At 47.7% G+C, this 20,193-nt stretch overlaps 1 protein-coding gene and 2 long non-coding RNA genes across 3 annotated transcripts; all 3 read left to right on the top strand.

The window, feature by feature from the left end:
* The first annotated feature begins 499 nt into the window (after positions 1-499).
* On the top strand, positions 500-4,586 carry LOC144105557 (uncharacterized). Its single transcript, XR_013308826.1, has 3 exons — positions 500-580; positions 658-743; positions 4,500-4,586. It is a non-coding gene; the product is annotated as an uncharacterized LOC144105557 (long non-coding RNA).
* Positions 4,587-4,970: 384 nt separating this feature from the next.
* On the top strand, positions 4,971-13,263 carry LOC144103300 (uncharacterized). Its single transcript, XM_077636059.1, has 4 exons — positions 4,971-5,199; positions 5,368-5,429; positions 13,128-13,206; positions 13,259-13,263. Exons 1-4 carry the CDS (start codon positions 4,971-4,973, stop codon positions 13,261-13,263), a joined length of 375 nt encoding a protein of 124 aa, XP_077492185.1.
* Positions 13,263-18,547, top strand: LOC144105631 (uncharacterized). Its single transcript, XR_013308839.1, has 3 exons — positions 13,263-13,350; positions 14,057-14,173; positions 18,372-18,547. It is a non-coding gene; the product is annotated as an uncharacterized LOC144105631 (long non-coding RNA).
* The last annotated feature ends 1,646 nt before the right edge of the window (positions 18,548-20,193 follow it).

The raw sequence follows: 20,193 nt of genomic DNA, 5'->3' as shown, positions 1-20,193 counted from the left end.
CAGGTATAGCAGAGAAGTGGCCCGTGGAGCAGACTTCCCGTGAGTCATTTTCAACAGCAATCCGCTTGCTAAACGGCGGCGCTACAAACGCTCACTCCTGAACCCATTAGGAAAGTCAAACAACATAAAAATATATGTTTTACGTTAGAAAGTTAATGAATAGACGTTCATCTGGGCCAGAAAATGCGTACGTACTCACAGGAAAATGTAAAAACTAAACTGTTCCCTGCGAGGCGCAATGTTTAGCGTTGGCGATTGCAGCGCCGCCGTTGCTGGTGTTTCGCGGAGACGTGCGCCTGCTGCAGTATTCATTTCAGTGAATACAAAAATAGCAATCTAGGCGACTCTGTCAGCACATTTTTTTGCCTTCGTGCTTGGTCTAGCGTTTCTAGATTTGTTTCTCGAGCAATAGAACATGTATGTCCTTGTGCGCTACGCTGGAGAAGATAGGAGTTATATTCTTCAACACACGGACACGACATTGAAGACTATGACCCCAAGAAAGTCTACGATATTTTCTGGGCGGGAGACTCGAGTACCTGCGGAGGGTACTATGACGGGAAAATCATCCATATGACAGGTAGGTGCTCTTTTTCTCTGGGTTTTGGAATTGTTTTGTAGCGCCTGTAAATTCATAATGTGCACTGGAAACCGCAGATACGGAAGAAGAAATGGAGCAGTGGAGGAAGCGCAAGGAAGCACGCAAATGCGCCCGCAAGACGGACATACCTCCGAGGAAAAAGGTGCGAATAGCAATCGCTTTCAAGCGAATTTTCTGTAGCCTGTGGTGCTTGGTCATCAGAAACCCCGCCACCAGCAACTTGCATGCATCCTCGCCGCGCCGGCCGCGTTTCAGTGGAGGTGAAATGCACGGAACCCGTCGCGGTGGCTCGGTGGGTAGGGCGCTCGGCAGCTAATCCGGAGTACCCGAGTTCGAACCCGACCGCGGCAGCCGCGTTTCGATGGAGGCGAAATGTAGAATACTGCCAGGGGGTGTGCGATGTCAGTGCACGTTGAAGATCCCCAGGTGGTCGAAATATTCCGAGCCCTCCACTACGGCACCTCTTTCTTTCTTCTCTTAGTATCTCCTTTATCCTTTCCCGTACGGCGCGGTGCAGGTATCGGCCATGTTCCTATGTATCGCATGCAGAGTGGAATGTGAACGTCAGCATGAGTTGAGAGAAGTTCGCCCGTGGTAAAAATAGGAACAGGCTGTGCGTTCACATGTGTTTGCATTGCACGGCAGTAGCTCACCACTCCAGTCATAGTGGTTTAGCAAGGTTGTTTTCAAAGTGCTGCTTTCAAGATAGCGTGTGCTGCTAATTGTGGGATAATTTGTTTCATGTCAGTAGTGATTACCTATGACCGGTGCAAGTAACTAGCGATTTTTGTATTATTTCTCGCCTTTGTCAGCACAGTTTCAGACAAGGATGAATTGTTTTCAGTAAAGCTTGCTGTTGGGGCATGCGAAATGATTATTTGCAAAAAAAAATGCACGGCTGACAATAAATACGGTCATTGTTCTTATAGTGATTTGTCAATGGGTTATGCCACGAAAAACTTCATGTCTTGAATATCTACAGGGACTGTAGCACTGTCTTCAGTGCTATCAAGTTGAGCACATAAGGGGATGGCGATTTGAGAGTTGCTTCTAGGTGTGAAGAAAGTGGGCCGTTCATTGGAGTGTTTCCTTTTTTTCTTTTAAATTACAAATTGAGAGTACCCAAATGAAATTTTACATTTTCAACAACGTCACGAGATGTCATAAAAAGTTTGCAGTCGAAGTCATTACACAGAAGTGAAAAAAATTGGCGGTGGTTTAGATTTGGTTAAACCAGGAGTGACGCGATAGCTACAGCTGGCTCAGTAGAACTTGGTCATGTGACCAACCACGTGATCAGCCATGGCGCTGCCATGCTGAAGGCTCGAAATGCTACCGTAATGTAGCTGTCGCTACAAAACTGTCATATTTGGTAACATCTATATTCCATTACTCACAATTCGAACTGTATTTAATACCTCGTATAAATTCAGGTGACTTCTCCGGCATTGTTGAAACTGGTGTAGCAGAGGAGAAAAAGGGAAAAACTTATTTTGGGCTCGGAAATTTTGGTTGCGGATGGATGGAGCCCTTTGCTCAGGGCACCTGTGGCTGCTGCAGCGATCCTGGCATGGTCGTTCAGTTTTCGCTGCTCTTTCAGGCTCTTGATGGACAGCACTTCCTCCCATTGCTCTATTATAGAATTCTGTATTTTGGAAGTGCCACTTAAACTTTGGGAGCCTAGCGTAGTATGATATAAGGCCTCACGGGCGTAGCTATAGATCCTGTTGCATAGTCCTCCTGGACATTTAGAGAAGTCTAGAATGGTTATTATGGCCTGCCTATTGGGGATTGGCCTGTTGACATTAGGTACAGCTGTGTCAACAACTCTCAGGAGTAAAATTTGAAATGTATCCGGTTTGGTAAGCCGACCTTTACTTGCACTGAGTGCAGTGACATTTTAAGTTTTTTTCAGTTTGTTGAAGTGGCAGTCATGCAAGTGGTGTCTTGCTATAACTGAGCCATTGTTTTCTGCTGAAATGTTGTAAATAAATTTGCCAGTGACATAGGTGAGCTTGCATTTGTTATTGTGTAACTTGATTTGCATTCTGATTTTCTTGTTGTAGGCAAGGCTAGAGGAGCAGGCGAAAGGAGTGGCTAAGAAAAATGCTGAGAGGGAATTGCTCAGTAGTCGAGTAGGAAACTCTCCTGAGGAGTCCAAGCTGGCCCACCTTGAGTCACTAGTGCGGGACCTAAAGGCAGAGCTGGAGAGATGCAAGGAAGTGATTGGAGATAAGGAGAAAGAAATGAAAAATCTTAGAAGCCTCAATGAAAGCCTCCAGAAGGCACTGTGCGCAAAAATTCTGCAAAATGGTATGTAAACAACCATACTCTACAGCTTCTTCCATGTGCAGGCCGTTGTCAAAGCTACTCTACTTCGGTGAAGTCGAGTTAGACTTGCTGCTAGCCTTGTTTGTGCATTTTTGGGATAAAGTTAGCACTGCTTAAGAAGGGCGTTCGAAAGAAGTACAGGATATGGTTTTACTAACAGGTGATTTGTGGGCAAAAAAAAAGGCTGCAGAATGAAGTCTTGCAGACACATCAAACTGGGAAGACGAAAAGGAGCATATGAGAACATTCCATTTGCTTCAGTAGAAGTCTTGAAATACTAAACAGATTTCTGCACAAGACTGACACAGCAATGTGTTGCCAAAAGTGCATTTTTTGTCACATAGTGCATTTCCTTTAGTTCTCGGGTTACATGGTTACGGTCTCCTTCGGCCATTTGTTCAGACTTTACCTTGGGATGGCAGTCATGACTCAGTAGTATTCTTGATAATTCCTGATCATGTAACCATTTGTTTAGGCACAGCCCTGGATGACCAGCATAATAATACCATAATGTACCATTGGGCTAGTTTCTGTCATGAGAGCTTATGTAAACATTTTATGAATGAAGGCAAGACAAAAGTAAGGGCAACTCTAGTGCATAGACTAGCATCTAGTACAAGGGGGGTCAGAAAATCTTTGCCCCTATTTTGTATCAAGCAAAATACGGCACATACAGGTAATTACAAATATATGTACTGTTCTACCTACCTTGCATTATTTCTCCGCCCAGTCCCCACATCGCTCCAGACATTTGTCCAACCGAAGCACTGAATTTAAGATGCCCTTGTGGTAGCATTTGTCCGGCTGACTGTCGAACCACTGTCTGACTTCTGCCTTGAATTCATCGTTGCATGTGAATCACTGTCCTGCCAGGGACTTCTTCGGCGGACCGAGCATGTGAAAATCATTAGGGTCCAGATTTTATGGTGGGTGGTCAAGACTTTCCAAGTGAAATGACCAGAGCTTGTCGGCGGTTCTGATCGCCACATGTGGCCTTGCATTGTTTTGGAGGATAACCGCAATCTTCACATCAAGAATTCTTGAGCATTTCCGCCCGATAACAGCCAGCAGATGGCGGGCTGTTCCAAGAAAAGTTCACCGATGAGAATGAATATGTTTACTCCACATTTACAGCAGTCATTCGGATAAAAAAAATAGGGCAAAGACTTTCTGATTCTCCCTCATACTTTATTTTCATGCTTGCATACGCTCTTAAAATTATCATTCTGCAAGCAACATAATAATAAAATGTTAGCAGTACTGCGTAGGCATGGTGAGGTGAAAAACCACATTTGAAATTCATCAGTGTCACGTCAGTACTGTTATATGGGGATGACTCCTGAGTTTCAGGTGGCTCTTGAAGTTATGGTCAGCTGTGCATAGTTTGTTCTCGCATGTATTGGATGTGTACAATGTTTGATATTGTGCATTTCCTACAATTGACTTGTTAGTTACATATTTTATGTAGTGCTTGTAATTTAGGTAGAAGTTTTAATCTAGCATAAATTCATTCTGCTTGATGTACGTACTCTTTATCCAGTGTGCAAGTTTTTGGTTTTTTCTTTAGATCATTCACAGAATGAAAATGTGAGTGCTGCGATTGACAAGGTTTTCTAGGAAGGAGACAGTGCCACTCAGGCTGTCAACTCTGCAAGTAAGCATACATGCATGTTACCTCAGGCAAGCTTTAGCCTTCAATTCCTCTAGTAGTTCATTTGCAGATTGCAAATCATGATTCCTTGGAATTTGTATCCTGCGAAAATAATTTTGTGACCACATTTTTTTGGAACAAGCATCCAGTAGGTGATTGTTCATTAGTGGTCAGAGTGAAAATGGACATTTTTCAAAACAATGTTTTTTTGATGGTTCTGTCTGATATACCCAATGTAGGGCTGCACTGCTGAGCATTCAAGTGCTGCTTGTAACGGCTTGTTCGTAGTCAATCTGGCACTGTGCTTGCATAAATGCAGGAGATTTAATGTATGTTTAAATACCATTCACTGATGATCTAGTCCTGTCTTTGATACCACAGGAAACAATGTCTTCATCCCTGTACCCTCTTCTTCTAGTGCACAGTCATTCCCTCGGCACCATAGCTACAGTATTGCCACTTGATGTGGCCTCGCCACTTGCCGCACCGCCTGTTGCCCCTCCGCGGGCTGATGTCGCCCCTCCGCAGGCTGATGTCGCCCCTCCGCGGGCTGATGTCGCCCCTCCTCGGGCTGATGTCACCCCTGCTGTGCCACCAGCTCGGCCAATGTCAAAAGGTATTTATTTTGGCTGCTCTGGTGTACAGCGAGCTTGCGTGCTTGGTGACTCTTCAGTGTTCTCCCAACAAAAACAGCCATTCCACGTCCCTTCAGCAGAGGCAGGCCTTGAGAGGACGCAGTGTATTTGCTTGTCATGAGGCCGACTTCTTTTTTGTTTTTTTGCAGCTCCTCGCAAGGCAGCCCAAGACCTTGACCTGACTGTTGGCACCACAAATGAGACTGGGGAGGTGAGCAGTACCTGGACGCTTGAACATTAATGATGGGCATATGCTACTGATGATAGCATATCTTCTGCACTGATTACGAATCTGCAATCTGTACATGACCGGTAATGTGATGTAACTAATGACATGGAAGTTTTTGCTCTTTTTTCTTTGCTTTGTAACTTGGCTTTTGTTTCTTAAAATTATGTGCTGGACCGATTGAATATTGATAGCAAATATTCATCAAAAAGTGCAGCTGCATACACCAAGGCGAATTGTGGTTCTCTGTTTTGAAAAAAGATATTTTAGAATGTCAGGCATGCCTTTTGTGCCACAGACAACTGTATGTCCGCTTCCCTGACTAAACCAGGCATCAAGCACTTTGAACCAAGGCTGGCATTTGCATTAGCATCTGCCATCTGGAGTGCACGAATGTTGGCACAAAAACATGCAGTTAAGAGGGTTCACCAGTGACTGTGTCCACAGGAAATACATGGGAACTTTCAGAAGCTGTAGCGCATGTAAAAATGGGTCGATTTTCATGGGGTCTGTGGCAGCGTGTTCTTCTTTAGTGCATAGAGGAAATGTGGACAGATATTATTTTTTAAGTTTCTTTTTTTACAAATGAGAGGTAAATATTCAGAAAAATTGCAATTTTTGATATGTCTGTTTTCATGTCATCTCGTGAAAAAACAGCCAAGATCAGACTTTCATCCGCAATATTTCCTCCCTTTTTCTTTATTTATTGTCAAGCTGCAATTATAATCTATATCGAGCTTAGTGTTTGCGCTTTACAGGCTCTTGTTGCAAAAGGGTTGCAAGCCCCAAGGGTAGCGTTGGCCTGGCGGCATGGGGCACAGATGGAAACATCCGAAGGTCCCGGCAAAGGATGAGTCGACTGGCAACAGAACAACTTGTTTATTCTGGCATCGCAAAAGAGCAGCCGGTCAGGGCGACCACGTTACTCGAAGGAAGAAATCGAAGTCTCTCCTTGGCGTCCGGCGCAGCTGTCTTTTTATACCCTCGGAGTCGAGGGCAAGAAGGAACGGCTTGGGATGAGTCGCACAAGACGGCGACGCACGGACATGTACAGACGTGACGGGCGCGTCCGCCGGGCCGGCGCCGGTCAGACCTCCTCGCCTCCCAGTTGGGGAGCTCCTCTCCCCGGCTGCCGCGCTTTGACAAGCGTGGGCACCAACATGCACACACACACACACGCACACACGACGACACGTGGCATTGAAACCTGCCTGGGCGCGTTTGGCGGGAGGCGTTGCGGCAGCGATGAACGGGCCCAAAATGACCGCCACTTTGAACGAAGCCCCGGCGTCCGTTGCATCCGCGCCGGCTATACCGCGCGTTGTAGGCGAAACGTAACAGACCGCTTCGCCGGGAGAAGGAGATCCCGATGGTCAGGGGACTGCATCCGCTGTCCGGAGGGATGTCGCTCGATGATGCTCGTAAACGAAACCGGTCGTCCCTCGACGTTGCTTGAGCGTAGCGCACAGAGAAGGCCTCGTTCTCAAGTTCAGGATCACACAGGACACTGCAAAGTGACTTCGGGAGAGTTGCCATTTTTGTGCTCGTTCCCAGCAAGCGTTAGAACTACGCCGAAACGCAACCGCTCAGTCAGCAAGCACGAGACAACCCTCACTAAGCTCTGCCAGGCTCTTTCCCCTTTTATACTACTGCCTAGTTCCTTACAGTAGTCAAGCAGCACTCAGAACGCGTCCACAAATTGAAAAATTGCACTAGAAAGCACATAATCACTTAGAAACACTAAACAAAAGCAATATGTTAAAAATCCTGCCTCAGGAAGAAAACATCAGTAACAAACAACTTTGAGGCGGATTCCTACGTTAGGGGCTTCGACTTAAGCCATCGGCGTTACCGTTGAGACTCCCCTTTTTGTAACGCACCTCAAAGGAATATTGTTGCAAAGCGAGGCTCCAGCGCAGGAGGCGGCCATTTTTGGGAGAGATGGTCTGCAGCCATTGGAGAGGGCAGTGATCCGTCTCAATGATAAACCTCGAGCCGGCTAGGTAGCATGACAATTTCTGAACGGCCCACACGAGACACGCACACTCTTTCTCGGTGGCGCTGTACGCCTGCTCACGACAGGTCAGCTTACGACTAGCATACAGGACGGGGTGTTCCATTTCTCCATTTTCCCGTTGGCACAGTACAACGCCCATGCCTCGCTCACTAGCATCGCACTGAAGAACGAACCCTTTTGTGTAGTCTGGCGATCGTAGCACAGGCTGGCTTGTTAGGGCGCTCTTTAGGGCGCTAAAAGCTCTTTCCTTTGTCTCGCCCCAGACGACTGTTTGGGGCTCTGTTTTTCTTAGAGCATCCGTCAGGTGAGCCGCGATATCGGAGTACCTGGGGATGTACCTCTGATAGTAGCCGGCGACACCTAAGAACGACCGAATATCGGTCTTCGTGCGCGGTTGCGGGAAGTCTCACACAGCGGCCACCTTTATTTCAGAGGGGCGGCGACGACCCTGTCCAATCACGTGACCGAGGTAGACAACCTCGGCCTGTGCTAATTGGCACTTGGGAGCCTTGACTGTCAAGCCCGCTTCGCGCAGGCGGGTTAGCACTGCCCGCAAGTGTGCCATATGCTCAGACCAGGATGCGGAGAATATCACTACGTCGTCTAAATACGGTAAAGCGAATTCTTCCTGTCCCCGCAACACTTTGTCCATGAGGCTTGAAAAGCAGTATGGCGCGTTCTTCAAACCAAAACTCAAAACTTTAGGACGGAATGTTCCCATTGGTGAAATGAACTCCGCATACCTACTAGCCTCTTCTGTAAGTGGGACCTGCCAATAACCCCTGACAAGATATAGGGTGGAAATAAACTGAGCGCTACTAACTTTCTCAAGGCACTCCTCGATGTTAGGGATCGGATAAATTTGATCCTTAGTGATGGAATTAAGCCTGCGGTAGTCGACGCAAGGACGAGGTTCCTTGCCCGGTACCTCAACTAAAATCAAAGGGGAGGTATAATCACTCTCACCCGCTTCAATAACTCCGAGCTGTAGCATTTTCTTTACCTCAGCCTCCATAATATCGCGCTGGCGGGGTGACACCCGGTACGCCTTGGATCGTACTGGCTCTGGCGAGGTAAGTTCTATATCATGAGTAAGGACAGAAGTCCTACCAGGCCTCTCAGAGAACTGCCCTTGAAACTCTTGAAAGAGTTTGTGTAGTTCGGTTTTCTGCTCAGGCGACAGCGGTGCTTTAATGATTAAGTCACTAATGACCTGATCAGTGTCTTCCCGGTTCGTCACTGAGCCTAGTCCCGGAAGCTCGACCGGAAGCTCTTTGGGAACGTTTACCGTGTCGGGCATTTCCTCTCCAGTACCTGGTGCCTTCAACGCTACAGGCTCAATTTTATTTAGTTCGGACGTGCTCTGAATATCAGCTTGCTGCGCCTCCGACCCTTTTTCATTGTTCGACAACGTCGGCCCCGCAACCACCGCCTTTGCAGCGAGCTCCCGAACTCTCGATCTGGTTAAGGCCTGAACGCTAGCCTCACCAAACAAAAGCCCCTTCTCGCACAGGAGGTGATCGGACCTGTTCGAAAATAGGTACGGGTACTGGGGGGGCAGCATAGATGACACTACGGCCTCCGTCTCAAGTGCTCCGAAAGGTCCTTCAATAAGCACTTTTGCTACGGGCAGACACACGCTATGAGCTTCCACGGCTTGCTTGATCCATGCGCACTCGCCCGTGAACATATCGGGTTCTACGTAAGAGGGGTAAACTACATCCATTGTAGCTGCGGAATCACGAAGCACTCGGCACTCTTTCCCGTTCACGAGGAAGTCTCGCATGTAAGGCTCGAGAAGCTTCATGTTCTCGTCAGTGCTACATAATGACAAACACACGACTTCTCTTTTTGTTTCTGGACACTGCGCCGAAAAGTGACCCGGCTTCTGGCACGTATAACACACGCGCGCTTGCCTCCTCTCGAACCGCTTTCTGCGTTCGGCTTCGGCTGCCGCCGTCTCCTTACGTTCGGTCGGACTGCTTTCACTCGCATCCGCACTACGCGTGTCCCCCCTTGCTCTCATGGGTGTGAACTTCGGCCTCTCAGATTGGAGCCAAATTCACCCTTTTGACCGTCCTTAGCTCCGCGAGCCCGACGCGTCACAAACTCCTCGGCTAGCTCGGCGGCTTTAGCCACTGTACTAACGTCTGGCCTATCCAAGACCCAGTACCGCACGTTCTCAGGTAACCGACTATAAAACTGTTCCAGCCCGAAACTGCAGAATTTTCTCGTGGTCACCAAACGCTTTCTCTTCTTTGAGCCACTCCTGCATGTTTGACATAAGCCTGTAGGCAAACTCTGTATGTGGCTCACTTCTGCCTTTTTCATTTTCCCGAAACTTCCGACGGAACGCCTCCGCTGACAGCCTGTACTTTTTTAGCAGACTCGATTTCACTTGGTCGAAATCCTCTGCCTCCTCTCTCTTCAAGCGAGCGACTACGTCGGCCGCCTCGCCGGGTAACAAAGTGAGCAAGCGCTGTGGCCACGTTTCCCGAGAGAACCCCTGCTTCTCGCACGTTCGCTCAAAGTTAACCAGGAACAAACCAATGTCCTCTCCAAGCTTAAACGGCCGCATCAGGTCAGTCATTTTGAACGATACCCGTTCTCCTGCACCGTGTGCCTGACTTCCATTACGAGCGCGTTCCATCTCTACCTCGAGACGCTTCATTTCTAATGCGCGCTCTTTCTCTTTTTGCTCTTTACGTTCGCGCTCGTCTTTCTCTTTTTCCTCTTTACGTTCGCGCTCCTCTTTTTGCTCTTTACGTTCGCGCTCCTCTTTTTGCTCCCTCTCCTCAATGGTCTCAAGGCATTCCGACAGCTCGTCATCCTCAGCCTCCAACTCAAGAATAGCCCTTAGCAGTTCTGGTTTTCTGAGTTTGTCTGAGACATCCAGACCCAACTCTCTTGCAAGCTCCAGCAATTTCGGTTTGCGCAACGACTTCAAACCCATGGCTGCTCCGAATGCTGCTTTCTCTACTGCCTACTATTGTCTTGCCGCAAACTAACCCGGCAGCAACGACAACCACAATTACCAGCTCTGTTTCTGACACTGACAAAAGCCTGGCAAAACTCAGAAGAAAAAGTCCCGCACTCACCAAACCTCGCAGCCAAGAATTCAGCGCAGTCGTTCCGGTGCAGGCAACCAGTCATCACACAGGGTTCGTTGCACTGCTCCCGGATGGTCGTTGAGCTGCTCAGCATACAGTTGACCGCATATCTTCGCTGCTGGCCTCCGTTGTCGCGATCTCACCGCTGGCAACCAGTTGTTGCAAAAGGGTTGCAAGCCCCAAGGGTAGCGTTGGCCTGGTGGCCTGGGGCAAAACTGGAAACATCCGAAGGTCCCGGCAAAGGATGAGTCGACTGGCAACAGAACAACTTGTTTATTCTGGAATCGCAAAAGAGCAGCCGGTCAGGGCGACCACGTTACTCGAGGGAAGAAATCGAAGTCTCTCCTTGGCGTCCGGCGCCGCTGTCTTTTTATACCCTCGGAGTCGAGGGCAAGAACGAACGGCTTGGGATGAGTCGCACAAGACGGCGACGCACGGACATGTACAGACGTGACGGGCGCGTCCGCCGGGCCGGCGCCGGTCAGACCTCCTCGCCTCCCAGTTGGGGAGCTCCTCTCCCCGGCTGCCGCGCTTTGACAAGCGTGGGCACCAACATGCACACACACAGACACGCACACACGACGACACGTGGCATTGAAACCTGCCTGGACGCGTTTGGCGGGAGGCGTTGCGGCAGCGATGAACGGGCCCAAAATGACCGCCACTTTGAACGAAGCCCCGGCGTCCGTTGCATCCGCGCCGGCTATACCGCGCGTTGTAGGCGAAACGTAACACTCTGTATGTTGTGTATGCATTTTCTGCGGGGATTTGAAATTCGTGCCAAACTTAACTAGCGGGACGTGGCTCCATCTGGCGTCAGAATATTTTGCCGCTACTACATTCTACCACCAACCTCTTGGTTGTCTGTGTTCGTGCCCGCAGGTTTTTACTCAGAACTTCAACGGACTTGAGCTCTCTTTCCTTTTTTCTTTCTTTGGCTGTATTCGGAAGGGATTTCTACTTTTCTTTTTTGCTCGAGCTTGTGGTGCAAGGGGCCAAAACACAGGAAGGGGGCTCCCTATTCAGGACATGTGGAAGAACAGCTTTTTTCCTTGCCCAGCGCAGGGCGCAGTAACCCAGGGGGCAATACAAGTAAATGCAGCTGCAAATATTCCTCATAGGTGGCCCTTGAGCTGATAGCGGCACTTACGTGAACCCAACAGGGCCTGGTTGTCAAGTTGTCGGGCCGAAAACCGGTACTGGGTTCATGTAAACGCGTGCTGTGAAATATTAGCCTTATAAAATTGTTATCTTGAGTTCGTGCTGTGAAGACGCACTGATAATTTGTTGCGATGGAGTAATGGCAACGTAACGTGCCATACTTTTTCTGGTAACGGTAACGCGTTACCTTTTTGTAGCTAATGTAGGGCGGTAATGCGTTCCTTTTTTTTAGCGTAACAAGTGACGTATTTGGTTACTTTGTTTCGGTAACGCCTACAACGCCTTCGTAACGCCTTTGGTTGCCTGTAAAGCAGCTTTGCTCTCACTTGAATCGGCCACTTTGTGCAGGCTGCGGTTCTGTAATTGCAGAGTGCTTGTCTCTTTTATTTAGTACGTGCTCATGCAGCCAATTGCCTATGAGTTTGCATAGTCAGCATGCAAAGTGTGATGCAACAGCATGGTCTCATTTTTTCTGCTCAGTAACAAGCATATATACGCTGAAAATTAGCTGAGTATCTCCACATGCAATCACCGTCATATCTCATTTGGCTCATTCAAGATAGCAATTAAGCCCCCTCTGTGCTCAGGAAAAAATTTTAATAGTGTTCCCAAGGGTTAGTCTCGCTGTTTTTGAAATTTTGCCTCAGTGCCCCTTAATCATCGCAAACTTAGCTGCAAAGAAAATGCAAGATTTCACTGAAGTTACAATTGCTACACATATATTCTGTAAAGAAATAGGGACACAAAATTTTTAACTCCATATTTGTTTTTTTAGATGGCGTGTAGGACGTCAGTAAAAATGGTGACCATGTGGAGCTTGCCCACATGCAGTAAATCATTATTTGTTGAATTTGGCTCCCACTCCTCCCTTTAGGGGAGTTTCTTGCTTCATTTTTGAGCTCATCTCAATTATAGTGCCGTGCTGAAGGGAATTCAGAGAAGCTTGCAAAGCTTCCTCTTATATAGAAATCCCTATGAACGATTTTGGTTCCTGTACCACCATCACACGGACAATTGCAATCTTGATGAGTTGATCGGGATCAAATTGAGTGCTGATCCGGTGCTGCTACATGGCCTATTCAATTGCGCCCGACCATGCTCAATCCTAAGCTGCTTCTCAAACCGCAATTTTAACCATTTTTTAGCGCGCTTACCTTTCCGCACAGGAAACAATTAAGTTAAAACCTAAACCGGAGTGCACAGAAATATGTGGTTCAAAAGCTCTAAAATCTAAAAATATTGCAACGAATACTGTGAATGAAGACAGACTGAATGAATTGTCTAGGCAGAATGTGTTTTCTGGGCACTTCTGCTTCGTGTCCTGTGCAGGCTCTGTGCTGTTGGCCTCTGCGCCGTGCCTGAGGTGCACTAATAAATCATCTGTTTTTTTTTCAGGTACACGTTGGTCATGGCCACTACATTGACCCAGGGACATGGGAGCGGCTGTTAACTGCCAACAATGACTCGGCTTTCTGTAAGCAGCTAGCAGTCTGCTTGTGGGGCAACACAGTATTGTCGGAGAGGAGCGTGACGGGGACTCTTTCGAACAATGCCATTTCTAAAGGTGCGACGAAAGTATTCCCTCCGCTCTCCCCTGCCAAGGTAGCTTCAATGGCAGGTGAGTGGAAAACACAAGCAATAACCATTTTCTAGAAGCTGCAATGTTTCATGCTCATGCATTTTTTCTCTAACATATTTGTATCGTACAGAAAAGCCTCGTTAATGTTATGTAACTGGGACTGCAGAAAAGATTCGAAATAACGAATTTTTAATTATTCACATTCTACTGTAGATCAGTTAACCTAGAATTGCTTCCCGTGACTAGGAGTTGTACTTTTAAGTTTTTATTTTGTGAGACTGCCGGGCTTTGCAGAAACTTCAGAATTCATTGCAGAGACTGCCCCTCAAAAACTTGTGCGCCTGTTTGGCAAACGTAAATCACTGACTAATCATGAAAGAGCAGTTAGTCCGCGACCTAATCAAGACAACGAGGCTGCACGAACATTGTGTCAGCACGCCGCCTGTTGAGTTAACAAATAAAAAATTTGACACACTAAAATGTGACTACAAACCTCTATGATTACAAATCTTAGGTTGTCATTTTAAAAGGCTTGAATGATATGGTTCTGGCACGTGTTTTAAAGCTGTGAAGAAGTTATCAGAAGCAGTGTTTCTTTGAAGTAAAAATGAGTTGTAAGTTGGCGCTTGTCTCTTGTCTCGTTGTTCTGCGCTGTTCCGTCACATATCAGTAACAGCACGCCCAAGCTGCTGTCCTGGCTTTTCTCTGATCTGCCGCATATTCTTTTTGTGCCATGTCTCTGCAGACTCTTTCTGGCATTTTTTGAAGCTTAAAGGCTGCCTTGGTGATGAGATGCTAAAACGCCACAAGCGCCTACCTCGTTACTTGGCTCAAAAGTGCTCGGACTTACGCCGCTAATCGAGTAAGTGAGCTGATAATTTTCTTTCATCATCATCATTAGTCTTATTACATCCACTGCAGGGCGAAGAGCTCTCCCATATCTCCGTTAACCTTGTCGTCTGCCAGCTGTCGTGTGCCCACCTCACTTTCTGCAGCACCCTGCTACACTTGCCTTCTCTTGGAATCCATTCCATTAATCTTAAGAAACATCGGTTATCTTGCCTTCACCCATTTCGTCCTCTTGATTTTAACTAGGACGTCATTAAACGGAAGCTGAAATGGTTTTCGAATCGCACGAAACGCTGTGGTTGGGAAGAAAGGAATTTGAAAATCATGTGTGTAGATTTTTTCCCGATTCTATCCGCAAAGGGAGCTGCAATCGCTTCTCAAAACCCGCCAGCGGCACGCCCTCGTCGCTTCCGGAAGCGCGGGGGGGTACGGCAGAGAGGGCGAACTGGCGGAAGTGACGCTATTCACGGAGAGTCGGCCGGCTGTCCGGCTGCGCTTGCTTTGCTGCGGCCCGCGGTTTGGCGAACCATAGACTACCGTAATCTTCTGCCAGTGCCGTTTACTTTCTCTCGTTCGGGCTTTCCGTGTAATGCTTGAAGCCTGTGTATTAACCAGTTTGGACATGGTACTTCTTTCGAACAGCGCTCAGCACACATCGTGGTAGAATCCGTCGGTTCTCCCCAAGCCTCCTCCACGTTAACCTGACAATCTAGTGGTACGCAGCATGCCGAAACTGCCTGCACAAAATATGTGCATCAATATTTCTCTTTTTGTTATATTAATTTCTTACCTGTATGTAAACTCTTTGCCTTTTCCAGCTGGTTCACATCCATGTTGAGCTAAGGCCACTTCCAGCATTGTCTTTCAGGCACACAGTCTTGAACTCTTTTGAGCTCATTACGCACTGTGTGCCTTTTGGCTTTTTCCTGATTGCTTGCACTTGATGGGAGCACAAGCAATTCTCTTAATCCTTCAACAGTGCACAGCACATGCAGCTGCACCAAACTGAACAATAAAAACCGATTATTTAAGCCTAGCATACTTGAGCAAAGCAAATATTTGCATTCATGAGCGCTTGGTAATGGCTGACGATTGAATATGGCACCAGAATTCATGCAAATTTTTCCTTGAGCCAGAACGGCGAAGTTGTCGAGCCGCGGTACGCATATATCTATCACAAGCAATCATGCCGGTTTTCTCGATACGCAACAGCAGCAACTATATCTCGCAGCACACGAGTTTTGGTTAGCAGCACTGCGAGCTCCGAAACGCAGCCATAATTATTGTTCAAAAGCGAAATCAGCATGCAAAAAAAAACAATGTACGGGGGTAAGTGCAGAAGTTTCATGGTTGAACAGTAGCCCGAAAATGCGACAGAAGGAAAGTGCACATGGGAGCTTCTTCCTGGTCGCCTCGTCTCTTCGCGCTGCAGTACAGCCGTACACCCACTCCAACTCGTCTAGTTTGCCATTTATTTGTAGTTCTAAAAGGCCTTTGGGAGTAATTAGGCAAGTAACTATAAATAAATGAAGGAACAAATGCTTTACCTCGCATGACTCGTGTAAGCTTGTCGGTGATCTGAATTAGATCATGTTTACGGGCGTTACAACAAGTTCGTGGCCAGGCTTTTATGCAGCAGTGGTACACCGAAACGTTTCGACGCAATTTGCTTTTTTTATTGCCGCTTCACCTACATAAAAGATATGCACGCGCATGCACCTACGCAAAGAATACGTATCAGTCAAGATTTGGTTTTCGTGTTACCCTGGTAGGACGTGAAAGGCCCCTACTGGGTTAACGAAATTTCCGGCTTGCATACACCGTTATGTGGTCGCTTCTCTATTTCTTAGCTTTTTATCAGGCGGTGGCGCCAGTTTTCTGTTTAGTCTGTAGTTCTCAACGATTTCGGAATAGGTTTGTGCATGCTCGTCCATGTTGCAGTCCGGCGGTTCCACAGTTACCTGGAAGCAGAGAATATGGGAGTGCGCCGACTACCCCTGAGTCGGCGAAGATATTGATAGCAGAGAAAGCAGGGAAGCCCTGCTGCGCAGTGAAGACCCCGCTCGGCAGAATCAAGCCAATCCGCCTGGCAGCTGATGCCGCGAAGAGAAAATATTTGTTAGCCTTTAGTCACGGAGGTTCCAGCCCGCGCCCTCCAGGCCTGCATGCCGGGGCGGTGAGTAGTAAGGGGTCTCTATTTCTCGTGGAAATAAAAGCTGTCATCCACCCATCCATCCAGTCGAGATTTCCAACACGTGAAAACGTCGCGACTTGACTTTCACTGCAGGCGCACTCCGCGGCGTCGTTGGTTCCACCGCTTTCTGAAGTTGCTGATGGCTTGAACATGTATGACGAAAGTACTAACTGTTCGACACTGCTTGAATTAGCCATAATTTCCACAACGTAGTTCCTAAAAGCTAGGTGAAGCAAGGCGCTGCGCAGCAACGCCGTCAGTGCCGGCTGGAGATCCCCGTGGATGACGTCACGAGGGTCCAGGCCAATCACGGGCAAGAGCAGCGTTCGCTCGGCGCCCTGAGGCGGTGGGGCGCGTTTTCTTCTAAAAAACAACTTTTTGCATTTATTTTCGCTCTTTTTCAATGAGAAATTCTTTTGCTGCGGACCAAAAGCTATAAAATGATGTTGAGAAGCCATTTTTTCGAAAAGTGCTTCATCTTCCCTTTAACCCGCTTTGGTTCTCTGACCCACTCTGCCCTCTTTCTGTTTGAATGCTACACCTATCATGTTCCTTTTCATAGCTTGCTGCGTGGTCCTCAATTTTATTAGGTTGAACTCTGTTATCCTCAGCATTTCTGCCCCATAGGTGAGTACCGGTAAGATACAGCTGAACCCATTTATAATGCCCGTAGATATAACAAATTCTCGCTTATTACGAACGGATGCATTGCTACCGTCAAATTAGGCATAAAGTCCATAGCGATTCGTCGTGGATACAGCGAACAATTTTGGCCGCACCACTCTTATTATAGTAAATGGGAAGGCATCGACACGTCTAGAAGTTGAAGAGGTCATGCTTTCAGCAAGCACAGAGATCAAGGAGCGTTTTTCACCCTTCTGGACACTGCCCTGGAAAGACAGGGGCATCGTCGAAAGCAGATATAATGACCTTGGCCGTAGATCAACTAGCAGCAGCAATTTGAGAATTTTGAAAGCCAGGCTGGCCAAGTAGTATGCATCGCCTGCGCAGTCGGCTCCATCTTTTTGTGCTGCTACCGCATGCAGGCAGCATAATACAGCGGACAGTGCAGCTGATGCACTCTGCCATGAGCGCTGTGCTACTTTTTTCCTGGGCATGAGCCAAGGAACAACAGATGATGTTCGAAACACTACATTTTGTAATGCAAAGCTGCCAGATGTTTCCTCGGATGACGATGTTCCTACGCACCACGAAATCGCATAGGCGCATGCTCTGACTAAGACATTGAACACCAAGTGCGAGCACTCGCCTGCTGCCAGGAATCTATTTATGTGGCTGACCTGCCACCAGCTGCCATGGACACTTCAACCTTCAGTTAAATCCCAACTGTAATTTGGATAGTTGGCAGCAAGGGTTTTGTCAAGGATTTAGTGATACCTTAGAAACCTGGAAGGAGCCATCACAAAAGTAGGCACGCATAAAGCAGAATTATGCGAAATAAATGCCGCTTTGGTTTCCTTAGTATTTTTGGCTGTTATACGGAGAGTCCACTTTCCAAATGCGCTCCACCCCATTCTTAATATAGTTATTTCACTCTTGTGAATCAGATCAGCGGTCACTACCTGCCCTAAGTATTCCTTTACCACTTCCAGCACCTCGCTGCTAATTGTAAAGTGCTTTTTCGTTCCGAGACTGTTGAGCATTACTTCGTCTAGTTTTCTGCATATTAATTTTTAGACCCACTGTTCGAATCTGATTGTCTAACTCATTGATCATGCTTTGCAGTTCGTCTCCTGAGTGACTGATCTGAGGGTTCAGCTCTCTTTTGTTAATGGTAAACCTCGAACGCAATCTTTCACTGCAGGAAGCCAGACTTACAGGGTAACACAGTGGGCCAGTGTGATGCATATCATTTTGCTTCGAAAAGTACAGTTTTCTTCTTCATCTGGTTTTGTGGTGGTCCATTTATTGTGCCTTTTGCATCCAATTTTAGAATGTGTGTGAAAAATATGGTGTTGGGCATGAATACGAGCTTTCTTGCTTATTTTTTTCTCAGGACTGCCTGGAGGGAGGCGATTGTCTGGTGAACCACATCGTGCACCTTAGGACAGCATCGAGAAAGGCATTTTTCGGCCAATAAATATGGTTGTGCTCAAGTAAGGTGTTTTCGTATCTGTTCTGGAGTGCACATACAGAGCCGACCAGTCAGCTGCTCAATAACTGGGCAATGACTGAAGTACAGTAAAAACTCTTCAATTCGAAGTCGTTGGGACCACGCATATTATTAGAATTAACTGACCACAGCAAAAATATGGAGACGGGCGAAAAATTCTGTTGCGGGAATGCGCTACCGCAATACTGGGCGAACTTTGTGTTTACCACTGCTGCGTTTTGTTTTGTAGCTCCCCGCGGGATGGCATGGCACGCACGTGCAACTCAAAGCAACAAATGTGTAATGATGCCATCACAAAGACAGCAATCTGAAGCCAATTGAAATAAAAAAGTGAAAAAATGAATGTGGAATAACTCAATTATTCCAAGGTATACAAAGTGAAAGCTGTCAGCTTTCACTGTGTTCATTGGCCTTGGCATTGACAGTGTTCCAGACGCTGATGTCTTTTGAGAAAAGGAAGGGCACATAACTGGCTCCCTGGGTCAGTGGACACCTCAGTCGTGCTTTGAGGTTCATGGCGGTGGTGATAGATGTGGGCTGCGTGCATTAGCGCTTACAACCTTGTGGCAAACACGCAGCACTGCAGCAATAGGCAGCAGTGTTCATTGGGTGACCAACCGCTCACGATCAACTATAAAATGCTACCTGCAGGGTGGGCGCGTTGCCTATCCAGTGTATGGAACGCACTCGTTACAGATTCCAAGCTGTGTCTGCTTGGCTAGATCACGTGGTCAGGCAACAGCCGCTCCGCAGCTGTGGAGCCCCGGCACAGCGATGGAAGACTGCTTGGCTGTGCGGCGAAGTCACGTGATGCGTAGCTGTGGTAGCGGCACAGCAAGGACGTTCAAGGTCAAACTGCAGCCCATGGCAAATTCAGCGGTGTGAGGCCAGTAAAGCTTTCGCTTTAAAAGCGGCATTTCACCCTGCCTAAACACACACGTGCTGCCAGAACAGGAAACTGAACTGTAAACGCTCGAAGTTTCGGCTTCTGGTGCGACGTACGCCTTGGACACCTAGATAGTATAGGAATCAAGTTTGCCCTCGCACTTCCGCTTGTCCGACGAAGTGACCGCCAGCACGAAAGAGCTGAATAAACTGAGCAATTCGAATTTTCTTCAGCAGAAGCGATTAGTGTGCGAATTGACAAAGTTTGACTCATTTGGAGCAAGCCCATGTTTCCTGCCGGGAACAGGTACCGGCATGGGGTGCATATACTACCTGGCGCTTGTCCAAAACTACCTAAGGCGCAAAGAGGCCGGCGCTACTGTTTGGTCGACCTATCGCTCTACGGAACACTACTCACAAAAGCACAAAAGCGGCGCTGCCAGCATTGTGCGCAGTTAACCATCGCTAGACATGCACTGACACTGCTAGGGCCGGATGCTTCAATGCCAGCGCCTCCTTTAGATGCTGCCTTGATCGCGGCCAGGTTGGAGAGGAGCACATGCCCCGCTGCTATCAGTCTAGCCATGCCTTGATGAATTAATAGCCGATAGCATGTAACTTTAAAACTACTATCCATGCCTGTTTTGCAGTGAAGCACGTCTTCTCTGCAGGCGTGCGCTCCGGCGGTCTACAAGCTGTATGAGATCGGTTTTTGTGCTGAGATGTACTGGGACTTGGGTGCCTTGCATATCGTGCATCGACGTTGCTAATAGGCATCGCCCTACAATGCCACCTCATGGCTCCAGGGGCCATCGCTTCT

The sequence above is a fragment of the Amblyomma americanum genome, chromosome 9 (genome assembly GCF_052857255.1).
Source record: "Amblyomma americanum isolate KBUSLIRL-KWMA chromosome 9, ASM5285725v1, whole genome shotgun sequence".
NCBI lineage: Eukaryota > Metazoa > Arthropoda > Arachnida > Ixodida > Ixodidae > Amblyomma > Amblyomma americanum.
Note: the sequence above shows the minus strand (reverse complement) of the source record. Positions and strands in the feature narration are given on the sequence as shown.